Genomic DNA, 16,036 nt, shown 5'->3' on the forward strand with positions numbered 1-16,036 from the left:
ATGACCTATAGAAGGAATATTCGGTGGATTCTGGGGACAATTAATCTCTCTGTGGAAACAAAAGAATGAATTACAATATGAGTTGTTTTCAGGTAAAATATGAAATACAGGTTTTTAATCTTTCTAGAGTTAAAACAGGAACAAAGTTCTTGAAGGCTATATGAAGGGAGAATTTTTATTCAAAAGCAGCATAACATGCCAATTTTTAAAGAACATTGACCCACAGTTTAAAAAAAGTATTTAAAATAAAAACTGAAATTCACTTATATATTTGGTTTTAATGTTTAGTTTAATTGACAACAAGCTAAGCAATAATGACAACCTGGATTACTTTTATCTTTAATTATGAAATTAATTTATTTTTAAATTATACTTGACATACAATACTATATTAGTTTCAGATATACAACAGTGATTTGACATTTATGTATCTATGAAGTGATTAACACAAGTCTAATAATCTGCTACCACTGTGCAAGTTATCACATTAGTGACTATATTTTCTATGCTATACATTAGATTTATCTCCATGATTTATTTTATAACTAGAAGTCTGTACCTTTTAATACTTTCACCTTTTCTACCCGTCCCCCATTGACTACTTTTAAAGTACAAAACCATTTAAAAGTTTTCGTTTTTAAGCTATATCAGTCAAAAACGTTAAGATTTTACATTTACTGCAGACTGAAACACCATATAATACTGTAGCCACTCATAAAATAAGTGGAATTTTAATTTTCTCAAACAGCGATAACACAACTCTAGGAAAGCCCTTACCTCTAAATTCTATGATGGGGAAAAATATGGCAGACCTCTCACTATTTAGAACTTCTGCTAATACATATCTCTATTAGAGGTGATAAAATCCACATATGTGGATTTTACTATTTGTGAATTACTCTGACAAAAGACAATGGGGTGGGGAAGGTACTGGAAAAAGTAAAATTAAAACTGATGGCTTGAGATTTTGGGGCTACTAACTATAATTAATCCTGTAAGTAATTCCCCTTCAGAGGAATAACTGAAGACTGGCTACTATATATTGTGGAAATATATTTGACCCTTTCCTGGTTTAGTATTTTACTTTTAAATGTTTCCATTTCCCTACTTTGCTATCTCAGTCAAACAGCACACAGATATGTTAGCTGTACAAAAAGTCTTCTTAAAAGCCATACTTCATTCCCATATAAATAGAAGCTTACTCATCTTTTGATATTTCCTCTGATATACACTTCCTTTAATAATAGAACAATCTGAAAAGAAATTGCCTTCTCTATTCTTGTTTCTAGTCACACTGCAATTCCAATTTCAGTGCTTCCAAAACATATGAAAAATATCATGAAGAAACCATAAGTCAATACTACAAATTAGTTACTATGGCCATGACTAGTGATATTGCTAGAGAAAACTGAGTTCTTTAATTTTTGATAAAGTGATAAAAATAAATTTAACTATTTCTTTCAAAAAAAATATTGTTCTTAAACCTGCTTGACATTCTGATTTTTTTTCTTAGATATTTAAACTGAAAAGCTACCTTTAGAACACAGTTGCTGTTCACAAGGAGATTCCCTGGCTTAATGTCTCGATGTAAAATGCCAGCTGAATGGAGATATTTCAAACCTGAAATAACAAAAAGATTTAATTGCAGATATTTAATTCCTTTTACTCAACCAATGATTTAGGGAAAACCACAGAAACAGAGAATACAGGATTTAAAATTGTTCCCTAAATAACTGCATAATAAACATTATTAAAAGTTTGACTTAGTTTTACTCTATTTTGCTAAAGTATCATCAAAGGTTTACACAATCTAGAGATAATTTCTCTAATTCAAAAGATTAATTACATTTAAGTATAGAAAAGCTTTTTAGGCAATGGAGGTAAGGCTGACCATACCAATATCCAGTGGCTATTGTAGCTCTGCTACTGATACTTTCAACCTGTGATTCTGAGCCTGCTCCAACAAAACAGTTCCCATTAGCCAACAGGAGTCTTTCCCAGGACAGCTATTCAATGAGTGACAAAATTCAGAAACCTGCCCAGGTTTCTTGGTAGTATTCTCCACCACTGAGAATCAAGAGGGTAATTAATTACTTTAAAAATATTTTTGACATCTTAAAAGACTGGAGGCTTTAGCACTGTTAGATAAAGGTCCAGCCTCAAGGTGTTTTCTGAAAAAAATATGGCAAACTACATTTTTCACAAGTGTAAAAAAAGATCCAATATCCACTATGAAAGGTGAACTTTATAATGTGTACATGTTTTAATCCTTTTGGCAGATGCTTTTCAATCTTTATAAAGAATGTTTTAATTCTGTGAATTTAGCGGGGGGCGGTAGTATTTTACTAGGTCAGAAAGCTATTTCAGTTTTAAATAATTCTCCATTTGTAATAGCAAAACTCTGAAGGACACACCCAATGGTCAGAAAAAACTCTAACAATATCTGCCCAAATTGTTTCTTTATCAAGTCAATGATCTTTAATGAGCCGGACTGGAGGACTATTTAGTTGGCTATTTCTATCAGTCTCCTCCATGTTGTGGTTTTAAGAGTCATTTTGTTTTTCTAGAGTTGGACTTAGGTATGCCAGTAAACACTCTGACCAGGTGCACCTACTGCTGGCTTGAAGAATGGATGACATCCATAAGGAACACAGTTACTTTTCAATTTTGTGGTCTCCTACTAAACCATCACTGCTTAACAAACCATCCTGCTTATTTATCTCTACAAATTAACCCACCCAAATGCCTAATGAATGAGACAGGGCTTTGTATTCCATTACTGAAAATAAGAACCGTATGGCTACTCTTAAAAACCTCTTATTTAACATCAAGTATAAAAATGGTCAAAAGAAAAAAGTCTTTAGGGACAAAGAAAGCATTGAAAGGTCAGATTAAAGTTCAAATGAAAAGCAAAGCAAAACATTTCATTTATACAGTGACACTACCTTTTTCTTCATAATAAAGTCTTACCTCGCAAAATTTGATAAAGAAAAACTTTGACATGATCTGAGCTGAGTGGTTGAGGAGAGACGATAATTTTATGTAGGTCACTCTGCATCAATTCTGTGACAACATATCTTGAGGTATAAAGTTAAGGAAAGTTCAGAAATTCAGCTCCCAATGCCCTCAAAGTAGGTACCAGATCTAAAGAATAACTTCCATTCTTAAGGCTGGAAAAAGCTTACGAAAAGAAAGCTTCTAGCCAGTATAATAGAGGTGAGAATCCAGCCCTTAGAAGATAAAACATTGCCAAAATTAAATAATTTACTGTTTAAAAGTTAGCAGTAGTAAACAACCAAGTGACTTCTCCATACTCAGCATTATAAAAGAGACAAATAAGGGTAGACATTTTAAATGACAGCCAGGCCAGGAAAAGTATGAAGACCAAACAGTCTCAGGGTCTATTAAGACATCCTGGAAGTGTCCTTTGAATACAAATGAGAGGGTTGGTGGTCTCACTCTAGGCCACCATTGCACCAATGACAACCTACCTATTAATTGTAGTTTTGTTACTTTATAAAGTATGGTACTCCTAAAATGTGTAAAATGGTTTGTTCAAATCCAAGTCTCTATAGTATTAACAATTCTTTTATTACTTAACTATTTACAGATTTATACCCTTACTAAATTTTAAGCTTCTTATGCTTTGTACTCTGTTATATTCTCAGAGTTTTGCTCAATCAACACATGGCAGACAATCAAAGGCTGGGGCCTGGGGAGAAATGAAGATATGAAATTCAGAACTCTTGCAATGGTAATGTCTTTTGCCATATCGAGGAGAGATTCGTGTCTTACCCCACCCACACTTAAGAACTCATTAAGTCTGAGTGAGTTTTACAATTTAAATAGTCATACGTTGCTTAACGATGGGGATACTTTCTGAAAAACGCATCATCAGGCGATTCTGTCATTGTGCGAACATCAGAGTGCACTTACACAAACTTAGATGGTGTAGCCTATTGTTCCTAGGTTACAGACCTGCACTGCATATTACTGTACTGAATACTGTGGGCAAATGTAACACAATGGTAAGCATTTGTGTATCTACACATAGAAAAGGCATAGTAAAAATATGGTATAAAAGATTAAAAATGGTACACCTACATAGGGCACTTACTATGGCTGGAGCCTGCAGGACTGGGAGTTGCTCTGCATGAATCAATGACTGAGTGGTGAGTCAATGTGAAGGCCTAGGACATCACTGTACACTAAAGCTACACTGCATTTATAAAAACATTTTTCTTTCTTCAGTAATTAACCTTAGCTGTTTTTTTACTTTATAAACTTAAAAATTTTAAAAACTTTTCAACTTTTTTGCAATAACTTAGTTTAAAACACAAACATACTGCACAGCTGTACAAAAAATTTCTTCTTTATATCCTTATTTGACAATCTTTTTATTTTTAAACAACTTTTTGTCAACAACTAAGACACACACACACAGCAGCTTAGGCCTACACAGGGTTAGGATCATAAATATCACTGTCTTCTACCTCTGTATCTTGTCCCAGTGGCAATGACACAATAGAGTTGTCATCGCCTATAACAATACCTTCTTCTAAAATACCTCTTGAAGGACCCGCTTGAGGCTCTTCTTGAGGAAGTGTCACTCTTTTCAGAAATATGTCTATGGTGGTTTGCTTGGTTGCTTTTTTCCATCATAGATTTGCTTGTAAGTGAATAATGTACCATGAACACTCCTCCTCTCTACTACTCTGTTTTGGCAAGTAATTTTCCTCCATGATCAGCTTATCCAGAGTTTCCAAAAATTCTTCAGCTGCCTTCACATCAGCACTTGCAGATTCATGAATTACTTTCACATTATGTAATGAATAATGATTCTTTAATCATTTAAACCACTCAGAGTTAGCAATAAATTCAACATCACAAACTTTTTGCTTTGGTTGTGATCGTCATGGTGCTTAGAGGGATGTGCTTCTGTGTTTGGTTTTTAATCCAGCTCATTAGAAGTTTTCCATGTCTGATATAGGCCCTTCTTGAATTTTGTTAACCTCATCGCCTTCAATGAAGCAGATCCTTTAACAGCTTCCGTCACTTTGTTCCTGTTCCTCAAGATCATAGTAGCTATGGTGGAATGGGACATGTTTGACTGATGAGCAATACCCATCACTGATGTTTTACTTTCATAATCTTAATCACTTATAATTTCATTTCCTGGTCAATCGCTTGACATGGACTCTTACTAGCAACACAAGCAGTGGATCTGATAAGCTTAGGGGCCACGATAAAACAACACAAGATTAAATCAAGCACAAGGGAAAATGATGCAATCAAAAGACGTTAGTAGACACAGGATGTATGAGGCTGCTGTTAGCATAACACAGCATTCTGTTTTACAACAAATATAATCAATCCTCTAGCTCCAATGACCAGTTTACTAGAAATATGAGAAGTAAAAAACCAAAAGACACCATGAAAAAGCAATCAGCCAAACACATGATGTTGATCATTCTTGGAAAAATCTAACAAATCAATGAAAAAAGAAAACGTGTGAAGGGAAGAAAAGGTAGGAATGAATGTTTGGAATAAGAGAGTCTGAAGAGACATAATAACTAAATGCAAGCTATGAACTTCATTTAAAGCCAGATTCAAACAAATTGATTAAAAAAGAACTTTGATAGCAAAGAACTATCTAATTTTATTAGGTGTGATAACATGATGGTTATGTTTTTAAGGTCCTTATCAGATAAAAATGCATATTTAAGTTATAGGTAAAATAATGTGATACTTGGAATCTACTTTAAAATACTCCAGTACAGTCTACGGCCATGCTACCCTGAAGAAGCCCAATCCCGTCTGATCTCAGAAGCTAAGCAAGGTCGGGCTTGGTTAGTATTTGGATGGGAGACCACCTAGGAAGACCAGGTGCTGTAGGAGTAAAAAATAAAAAAAATAAGGGATTGTAAGCTGACAAGGTCCTTGCAATCTGTGAGGTCAACCAAGGGTTGCCTCACCCAAAATAAAAAATAAAAATAAACAAATAAAATACTCCAGTCTACCTTTCCCTCCCTTCTCAATAAAAAGGGATCAAGGAAAAGAGATTGGCAAAATGATTAATAATTGTTGAAGCTGGGTATCGGGCTGTGGTAGTTATTATACTATTATGTATTTTTGAAAATTTCCAAAATAGTTTAAAAAACACCCTTCATTGTAGAAAACTAGGGAAATGCAAAGAAGTCACAGAATATAAAAACTACCCAGAATCCTTCCTTTTTGAACTAACCTATAACAACTTCATGAAAATGTTGTGTACATACATATATGTATACTTAAAATAGGGATTATATACACACAGCTTTGCTGCCTGTTTTCTTAATAAAATATAAGCATTATACCATTATTAAATATTCTAGTAAAGCAAAATTTTTATGACTATATAATGTTCCAATGTATGGATATATTACAATTCGTTTGATCAATCTGTCATTGTTGAATATCCAAGTTATTTCAATTTTTAAAAACTATTTAAAATAATCCTGAGATAAACATTATATATTTATATGGCTTTATGTGAATCTGATAATTTCCTGATATATTCCTTGAAGGAGAATTATGGTGTCAAAATAGACCATATTATATAATCATATTATATATTTTTATTTAAAATATCTTCTGAACATCTTTCCATGGTATATGATTCTTTTACATTATTTTAAGTGTTTATGTCATTTTATATAATATGTCAAGACTTAAGCAATCCCCTATCACTGAACATTTAGGTTATTACTGTTTGTAATGTAGCTCTGTGGAAGGACTTAGAGCTTTATAGTTGTTTCATGAGGGTTCCTCAATTATGCTGATCCTCTCTCTTGGGCTAATCCATTTCTCCAGAAAACCACCTTCCAAACTGCTGTCTTAGAAGGCATAGGTCAGGCTGCCAGGGTTCTATATGAGTAGGGGAAGGGACCAAAGTCACCACAGTTAGCTCATGCTGTCTCCAAGGAATAAAGCTTTAATCTTCTGCAGGAAAGGAGATCTGAACATCTTATTACTTCTTACACAGGCTTACAACCTGTCTCCCTACTTTGAGATGCTTAATGTGTTCCATTCTTGAGCTATTCTGATGTTCTATAGCATGAACCAACCCGTTTCTGTGTTCTCACTACAGCATACATTTCTGCCTCTTTTAGTTTTTAACTCTTAAATCGCATTTTAGGGGCACTGCAGGAAAGACTGGCAGTGAAGATTTGTGTTCTATTAACTGTTTTCATGTTGAAAATTGTTTACATGTTTATTGGCCACGTATATGTGTATGAGAGAAAAAAAGAAGAGAGAGACAGAGAAAGGCTGTTCTTGTCCTTTGCTCAATTTTCTATTGGGGTGATAATTTTTAAGAGTGCTTTACATATTAAGGTTATTAATCTTTGTGTACATAATGAAAGAAAATTTCCCACTAGGAAATCTTAAAGGATAGAGAGACAGGAAAAACTTCTATTTGTACTATTAAACCTTAATCAGAAGTATCAATATTTTTAAGTTCATTCCAGAAATCTCAAGGGACAAAAACAAAGAAACATTAACAGGAAAAAAAACAAACAAAAGAAAAACAGAAAAACTCTGCAACTGCCATCACTATATTAAGTGTTGTTAACGAGAAGTTTTACTCAGGAAAAAAAATTCCTAAACAGAGTATGAAGTACTTTTCTATATAGGATGTCAGCCATATCTGCTGAGTTTATTGACAATTTTTTGTTACTGCCAGGATTGAAAAGTTCTTTCCTGGACGTGTATGTAAAGCAGGTTATATTCTATTCTGTCTCCCAAATCTACAAAGCTGGCAGCCAAGTTGTGACGCCAGAATTCCTGTTAGTAGCGACAGTTGGTATGCATGTAAGCAGCAGAGAGAAAACACCTAATTTTTCAAGTTATCAAGTTGAATTCATACTGAGGGTACTTGACAAATCTTGTTTTGATTTACAAAAGGTACAAACTGTTACAAAAGCCAAAAACAGAGAATAAGTAAGAAATAAATGTCATATGCTTTCTTCTAACAGTGACTACACTTTCAAAGAAAGGGGAAAAGGAAAACATTGGCTGGAAATGGTCCTGTTCTAACCAGATATTTTACAGATAATTATTCATTTCAGAAAAATATTCTTACATTTCATTTAGCATTACAAAACATGTATTTCTAGATCAGGGTGTTGTTGAGCCTAAACCTATTAGATTTGAGTTGATAATACCGGACTATATTTGACCAACAAAAATAATTTCAGATGTTTCAACCTAATACAGAGCAAAGTATTACCAGATTTCAAAAATTCAAAAAGCAAGGTGTTTGAAATGGCTAGCGAACAGTTCAAATGGTAACGTCAATTCTTCTACACTAAGATCACATACATATGTGCTTAATTTTTCTCTTGAAATAATTTATTTCTCAAAATATAAACCAGCAGGTAGTCTCACAAATGACTAGATCACCACATCATTGTCCTCAGGATCTGTGAACTTGCAAAATTTTTCATTCAATTTCTTGTTATAATATTTAAAAAAGAAGAGTTTAAGAGTGCTACTTTTATATCTCTGCTTCTTAAGATAACAGGCTGGGTTAAAAAAGAATGGAGGTCAGTTAATAAACTCTTAATTTAACCTGAAAGTTCAGGGCAAAACCACAAAAAGCCCTGGTCCACTTTTACCATTTTGTTTACCTTTTTTGCAGAGATGCTTTCCCTTCCTCTAGTATCTTTTAAACATAAAAGACTTAACCATTTTAAATGTATGATTTTTACAAAGAAAAATCCACAGAGATTTTTTGTTACGCTTTAGTTTAGCAAAGTAAATTCTTCAGGGGAAATACATTTTTCACTCAAGTAAAGCAGTTTTTCTTTACAGAAAACAAGCCAACAACCAACCAGGCTGACCTTTTACAAATTAACTTCTCCGAAAAATACAATTCCTGAATTTGAAGATTTAACAATATAGGTGTAGAAATTGAGAAGCAACACATACCACTTTATGATAAGGTTTCCAGTATGCTCTAGTATAAATTCTCTAAAGTCTCAATCCCCAGCATAATATCTCCCAGATGTCTCAACCAGTTGCCATGCCAACTAAAGCAGCTTAAATTAAATGAGGGCCTGAAAAGGCACCTGCATCACTCCAGGTCTGTTGCACATTAAATAAAGCTCTCTTGACAGGGACTCAGAGGTGCCATTAACTTGAACAGTAGCTATCTGATTATTGTTTCTGAGTAATCTAATGAGGGTCTCTAAACAAGAGGAAAAACTGGGTGCTCTTTCTCTCTCCCAGTCCTTCTAAATGGGACAGCCTCTCCAACAGCTGGTGCACCCACTGGGTCAATGACTTTGCTATGGCCTTTTAAGTTACCACTGGGTAAAGATAAAATATAGAACCAAAGTTAGAGCTTTCAGGAGACTATTAACAGATTAACCATTTTCCCCTATTAAAACTTGTCATTAAAAACATGATCATAAAAAACACACTGTGCATGGTATGCCAACCTCAGAGTGCTTTAAACAACTCTGCTATAAAATAAATTACTGTTGATTGCAGCAATTAGTTAAGTAGCTCCATGAAATATGGATTTCAAAAAGTACTGATTTGCTTCAGAAAAATGAATGATGCAAATTAACAATTAGAAATGTATAAGGGGTGGGGCATGGCAGCTCTGATGCCTCAGGTGCCTAAGAGAAACAAGTGTTACCATGTTGTTTTAAAGAGTTAATTTTGGGGGGGATGTTGGTGGTAATATTGACGTTACAGAAGCTTCTTTACTACAGTGTTGAAAATAGTCCTTTTGCATTCTCAAATATTATTAATCCCTGGAGAAAATCACTTAACAGAAACACAAACTCAGGGTAGAGAAGTTATTACCCAAGGTCATATTTCCAGTCTGTAAAAAACCAGGACTACCTTAGGTTTCCTGACTCCTAGTCCAGTGCTCTCTACCTCACCAAGCTGCTTCCCACAGAAGCTTGCCTAGTATTCCCATTTCTTAACAAATATCACCACAGTATACAGATTGAAATAAAAAAAGCTGAATTACTTTTAATTATGTGCTATGAGGAGAAGAAAAGGAGAAAGGAAGCTAACTTTTTGTTGAAGATACTATGTGCCACTTTCTATGTCACCTCATTTAATCCTCATAATACCTAATTTATTAACTCTCCGAGGCTGGGAGAAGTTAAACTGCTGACACAGAGCTTGGATTCTAACCTAGGTGGTAAAGATTCTGAGGCCTGACCTTTTTCATAAAATTTGCCTCACTTTGTTTACTATTAAACGAGAAAAATGAAATTCATGAGACTTGACATTACTTTCACGTTGCAAAAACTAGGTTTCAAGGAAAAATCAGAAATTTAATACTTCATTAGTTGATGCAGCTTTTAGAATCTCTCCTTTGCCATGTGTTTTCAAATGGAAAGTCACTCTCTTCATTCTTCAACAAATATTCTCAACAGTATAGCATGTGAAAGACACTGTTCTAGGCACTGGAAATGCAGTGGTATACAAGACCGTCACTGCCCTCACTGAGTTTATAGCCTAACAAGGGAGATGAACAATTAAACAGGCAATTACAATACAGATGCTCAAAGATTACAACGTTATGATTGTTAATCTCACAAAGCCCCTTAGACATTACTTTGGAACGGAATATGCCAGATTTGCCATCAGATAGCCAATAAAAATAAAAGCAAGAAAGAAATACAATCAGGAGATATTTTTCAAAGAGATAAATCTCTAAATTATTAGAATTGCTAAATTCCAGTGACTACAGAGATTTAAACCTTTAAACATGTAAAAAAAAAAAAAAATCAAGATTTCTTCAGCTCCTACTGAATTTCTAAATTACATGCACATTCTAATTGGCAATTTAGCTATATCTGTAAAAACACAAACATATTTGGTTTCCAAAAATGGTTCACCTTAACATTTTTTAAAAAACACATGAGAAATAATAATAAAAGCAATTAACATTTATTAAGTTCTCACTATGAGTCAGGCACTTTCTAAATGCTTTATGTGAATTATCTCAATGAAACCTCACAACATAGGTGGCAGGTTATTCTAAAGAACTAATTATTCTGAGTTTTAGTCTTTTCTTTTGGAAGGAACTGAATCCGAAGACATCTGAAGTAATTGCCCAAATCCACGCAAGTACTCTTCTTCATTTCTTCTAATACCTAAATGGTAGGTCTTCATTCCATCACTCCTAGACCATACATAACCTCAAATAACAAATAATTTCACAGTTTGCTGAAGAATTATCCTAGTTTGCTGAAAAGCATTTTGAGTCTACTTTGTACCACTTTTAACATAGTCACCTCATTTAACACTCATAACAACTTGGGACTATTCCCAAGTTGTAACTAGACTGAGGGTGAAGAAATGTCAGGTTGACAGGCCAAATAATATTCCTTTTGCCAACAGCTGAAAAATAATACAAAGGTTAAAAAAATCATAAAGGCAAGTTTTCCTACCTCATACTCTCTTTCTACCTCCTGAGCATTAACTTTTTTTAAGTCTTATTCCTTTCACCCTTCTTTAGTCAAATTACAAAGCTAAAATTGACATTTTCTTGTACCTATGAATCATATATTCCCCACTATTTTTTTAATGCATGAGGAAAACTTAAACAATTAGAATATGTGTGTATATAATAGGAACCCCTGGGTAACTTTTTGTGTGTAGTGGGATAGAGTGGTAGCTAGTAGCCCTCACCATTAAAAAAAAAAAAAAAAAAAAGAGTCTGAACTAGAGATTGCTGGAAATATAGGACAGGCCTTCGGTGGGAGATCTAAGTTGAAAATATAAGTTTGGGAATCATTACCTATGGCAATAAATAAATAACAATCTCTACTTTCTACTAAATGAAATCTGCCACAGATGGAATATTAATTTTGGTTTTGGTTATAATCTTTTCTTTGCATAAGATTTTCTTTATTAAAAAAATTTTTTCCATTTCTTTCCTTCTTTTATTTTGAAAATCTGGATACTGAAATTATGGAAGCATGTCACCATTAATGAGTTAGAAATTCAACCTTGATGACATGACATTCTTTAGAATAAGGCACGCCAATATTCATTCTGTACACTAATGCATACCAGAGTTGTTAAGTGTACAGTGTCCAAATATAATATGCAGGACATCCTGCTAGACTCCCACAAAGGTTGCTTAAGAAGAAAATGTGTTCATGGGGGACAGAGTTTAAAACAGGAAAAAACAAAAATAAGGAATTTTCTGGGGATCAAAGAAATGAGGTGGGAATGTATTAGATATACCAGAAAGGCAGATAAAAAAGACAGATGTTTAGAATTAAGAAGTTCTGTACAATTTTCTTTGATGCAAAAAGGATTATGGGCAAGAAAACTAGGAAACTAATCTAGAGCCTGGCAACACACAACTCAATGGTGAGCCTCCCCTGACCTCGTGCTCCAATTAAAACAAATCTGTACTACAACCAATATTTGTTTAATCTACCTCTACGATGCTGTACCTATTTTGGGAAGTAATTTAAGAATGCATGATAATCAGCCTCATGCCAGAAAGCCTAACTACTCCAACTGTCAAAGGTAATTCTGCAGAAAAAGCTACACAATCATTGCAGAAACAAATGCTGACACCAAATTCTGACCTTCAATTATGTGTAAGATGATTGAGTCCTTTTCTGTTTTTAGGATATTCATGATTACTCAAGCAGTCTCAGTGGCTGCAGGACTGGTGCCAACAGCATTTTTGTTTAACCATCATCATTAGCACCAATAAATACTGACTGGGCACCAAATGGGTGTAGAGAGCATGCTAACTCACTGACAACACAGAGGAAAAAGATGGATGCATGCAAGGCAACATTCAAAAGATTATAAAAAGATCGAGACTGATATGTAAAAATCAAATACAAAAAACAAAGAAGCAAAATGATTTTAACAAACACGGCCATAGAAACTTGACAGAAAAAGAGCTGGTATTGTGAGTTTTCTATATGTTAGGCATCCAACTTTAAACTTTTTTAGCCTCATCTATTCCTAATTACTCTAAGAAATAAGTCCGATTATGATTCTCATTATACAAATAAGCGGAGATTTAGAGTGGTGAATGAACTAGACAAAGGTCACAGCTAGTATTCAGCAGAGTTGGCACTAGATCTCAGCCTTTGTTCCTAACTTGTGCTCTGTCTTTCAAAAGATGAACTAAACCTCAGCAAAGAGGGAAATGAAATAATTCTACTTTAGAAGAGAGAAGGCCAGGAAGCTGATTTTTAAAGTGAGGAGTTAAAAAGGATTTACACAGTAGGAGGCAATGTAGTGCAGGTTTTGGAATCAAAGACCAGGTTAGAATCTTACTCTTCCACTTACTAACTTGATAACATTAGGCAAGTTAGATGTTATATGTGAATTACATATAAATGCCAGGCACATGGTAAATAGGGATTACACAGTAGCTGCTATCATCATTATCATCATCATGGGAGGAAGAAAGGGTACTGAGTTTATTAAATATCAATATGCCAGGCATTGTGCCAAATGTCTTACATACGTTAATTCATTTATTCCTTGCAATAGTCCTTTGAGAAAAAATATTATATCCATTTATCACTGAAGAAACTGAAGCTCAGGGAAGAACATCAAATAACTTTTTCAAGATCAAAAAGCTAGTACGTGGCAGGGGGTGGGGAGTGGTTATCAGGATTTGAACTCAGGGCTGCCCAATATCAGAGTCCATGACTTACCAAAATGACTGTGTTCTTATTTCTTCCTAGCATTTCCATTCCCCCCGCAAGAAAAAGCCAAAAGAATAGAAGTATAAAAGAAACACAAAACAGGTGACCAATTTAAAAAGCTCTTTTAAGTTACTGATCTTAAAAGGAAAGATTAGGCAATCTTAAAAGGATATCATTGCTGAAAAGGAAAAATTTATTCACTTATTGAGGTCTCATGAGGTTTTTTGTTTGTTTGTTTGTTTTTGCACCACACAACAGTATGTCCATGATAGTCATACTCCTTCATATAAGGACAAAAATATTTTCTTAGACCAAGATAAGTTTTCTACAGGGCATATATTATTTTTGAGAGAGACATAGATTGGTTTTGGATAGACTGAAAACTCAAGGGAGCAATTAAAAGCCCTAATATCTGTGAGGTCTCTGAAAACCTCCACAAAGGGGATCCCTGATTTTGGTAAGGAGCTTCTAGTAACCTGGAGTCTTGACCCCAAGGTGGCAAAAATTAGCTATCAGATTGGTATCCCATAACTGATTAGTATTCTATATTTCTAAAACAACAAAAACACATACATAAAACAAAACTTTGTTTGGCTCACGCATATTTCCTTTGGAAAAATGCCACTTTGACCTAATCCTATTTTCTACCATCTGGCTCTCTTGCTACCTCTAAGTGAGGTACCAGTAAGAGGAAAAGATTATCAATTAAACACATAATTATTAAACCCATCACCAATTATACAATTCAGTGCTCTAAATTAACACTTAATAATACTCATATATGTGCAGAGAACTGATATAAGCAGTACATATGTAAGTTGTACTCTGGCTACAATACAGATTTGTGCTAGTGTGCTATAGGTCTATTAAGTTCCCTGCTCTCAAATAAATTGAGTTGGTAGCAGGAGACTCAGCTGGTCTATGAAGTGGCTAAAAGCCCCAGCGCTTCCCCAAATCCTCCAATTAAGGCAGGTCTAATATATTTAGTGGCTTCTGAAACCTCTGGGTCTCTACATAACACATGCCTGCTGGTGTCTACCAACTTTAAAAAAATAAAGCCTGAACAGTGGACTTTAACAAAAGATCAAATAAATAGTCCTATGAGCGTTCCTAAACTCTCACACCTGAATTAAATATGTCTGGAGGCTAGTAATCAGAAGGTTAACCAGAAGGTTAAGCAATTCAGGAGAATGATAATGGACTTTTAAGGCTTTTCAGCAGCTCAAATTAGGTGTGGCTTTGTTGTTATTCAGTACCACCTTCTAATAATTGGGAGGCCTGATAGCATTTCATTCCCACCAGCTGGGACATTTTAGAGATATTTATTTTTAAGAGGTGAAAAGACTGAATTCAAGCTTTAGATTTTGGCTTCACCTGGAACACAGGTGTTTCAGAGAGCTGGTGTGAATAAGTTGTTCCAGCTATGTACAGTGGCTCTCTACAAAGCAGGGGGGAAAAAATCCAACTGTGAGCTGGGAACTTTAAAACAACTTCGGGCTTTGTTAATACACTAAGGCCTAGGTAATCTTTATGTGGCCAGGAAGGGACTACTACTAGGGGATGTGACTACCACTGTAGAGCATAACGGGGAGTGGTTCTTACAATGGCAGGCTGAAGGAGGAAATATGTCATATCTTTCTCATTAATAAGAAAGGATTGGTAAAGGTAATGAAAAAAGCAGTAAGAAAGATAATGTGGATGCAGTCTGGAGAAAGGCTTGGAGGTGCTAGGTGAGATGTACATGAAATATTTTCTGGGAAGAAGGGACCAGGTTAAGGGAATATGAGGTAGTGAGGTTAACAACCCGTTCCTCATTAATAGTTTACATCTTATTTAAAAAATCTCTATAAACAGGCTAGGTTTGTTACTGATAGGCCATTATGAAAGTCCATTTCTTTGTGAGTACTTGCTAATGCCATCTGTTGGTAGTGGGCTTGACACACTTTGTTTTCACTAGAAAGTTCACAGAAGTTCCTATTGTCTTTCTGGGTCACTAAGTTCTATCTCTGTCTATTTTTCCATTCCAGTTTAATTCTCAAGATAACTCTATGAGATAGATACGATTATTATTCACCAAGAAATTGAGGCACAAAGAGGTTAAGTAACTTGCCCAAGATCACACAGGTAGTCTAAGAGGGAAAGATGGGATTCGAATTTAGACTCCATGTTCTTTGCCACTACAACATAGTTTCTTTCTCTTTCCTCAAGCTAGCAGAATATGCTGGCTCGGTAGGCCCTGAAACAATCATAAGGATTTTGAAATAAACAGAGGACGAGGATCTTGTTCCTGTTTCATGTGATAGTAAGTCACTAAGTTCAAGACTGCTGCTGTT

General features: G+C 34.7%; 1 protein-coding gene and 1 pseudogene across 3 annotated transcripts in view; one reads left to right on the forward strand and one right to left on the reverse strand.

Moving 5' to 3' along the window:
* Window positions 1-16,036, reverse strand: part of NLK (nemo like kinase) — a 130,875-nt gene that overhangs the window by 22,638 nt on the left and 92,201 nt on the right. For all 3 annotated transcript variants that reach the window (XR_895867.2, XR_002780261.1, XM_011359996.2), the window contains exons 4-5: window positions 2,971-3,077; window positions 1,535-1,620 (exon numbers count right to left, since the gene is read on the reverse strand). Coding sequence is in view for 1 of the 3 variants with exons in the window: in XM_011359996.2 (XP_011358298.1) it covers window positions 1,535-1,620; window positions 2,971-3,077 (193 nt within the window). In the remaining 2 variants the exon portion in view is untranslated. The remainder of the gene's footprint in view (window positions 1-1,534; window positions 1,621-2,970; window positions 3,078-16,036) is intronic.
* Window positions 5,780-5,898, forward strand: LOC111739487 (annotated as a pseudogene).

The sequence above is a fragment of the Pteropus vampyrus genome, unplaced genomic scaffold (assembly GCF_000151845.1).
Source record: "Pteropus vampyrus isolate Shadow unplaced genomic scaffold, Pvam_2.0 Scaffold50, whole genome shotgun sequence".
Lineage (NCBI taxonomy): Eukaryota > Metazoa > Chordata > Mammalia > Chiroptera > Pteropodidae > Pteropus > Pteropus vampyrus.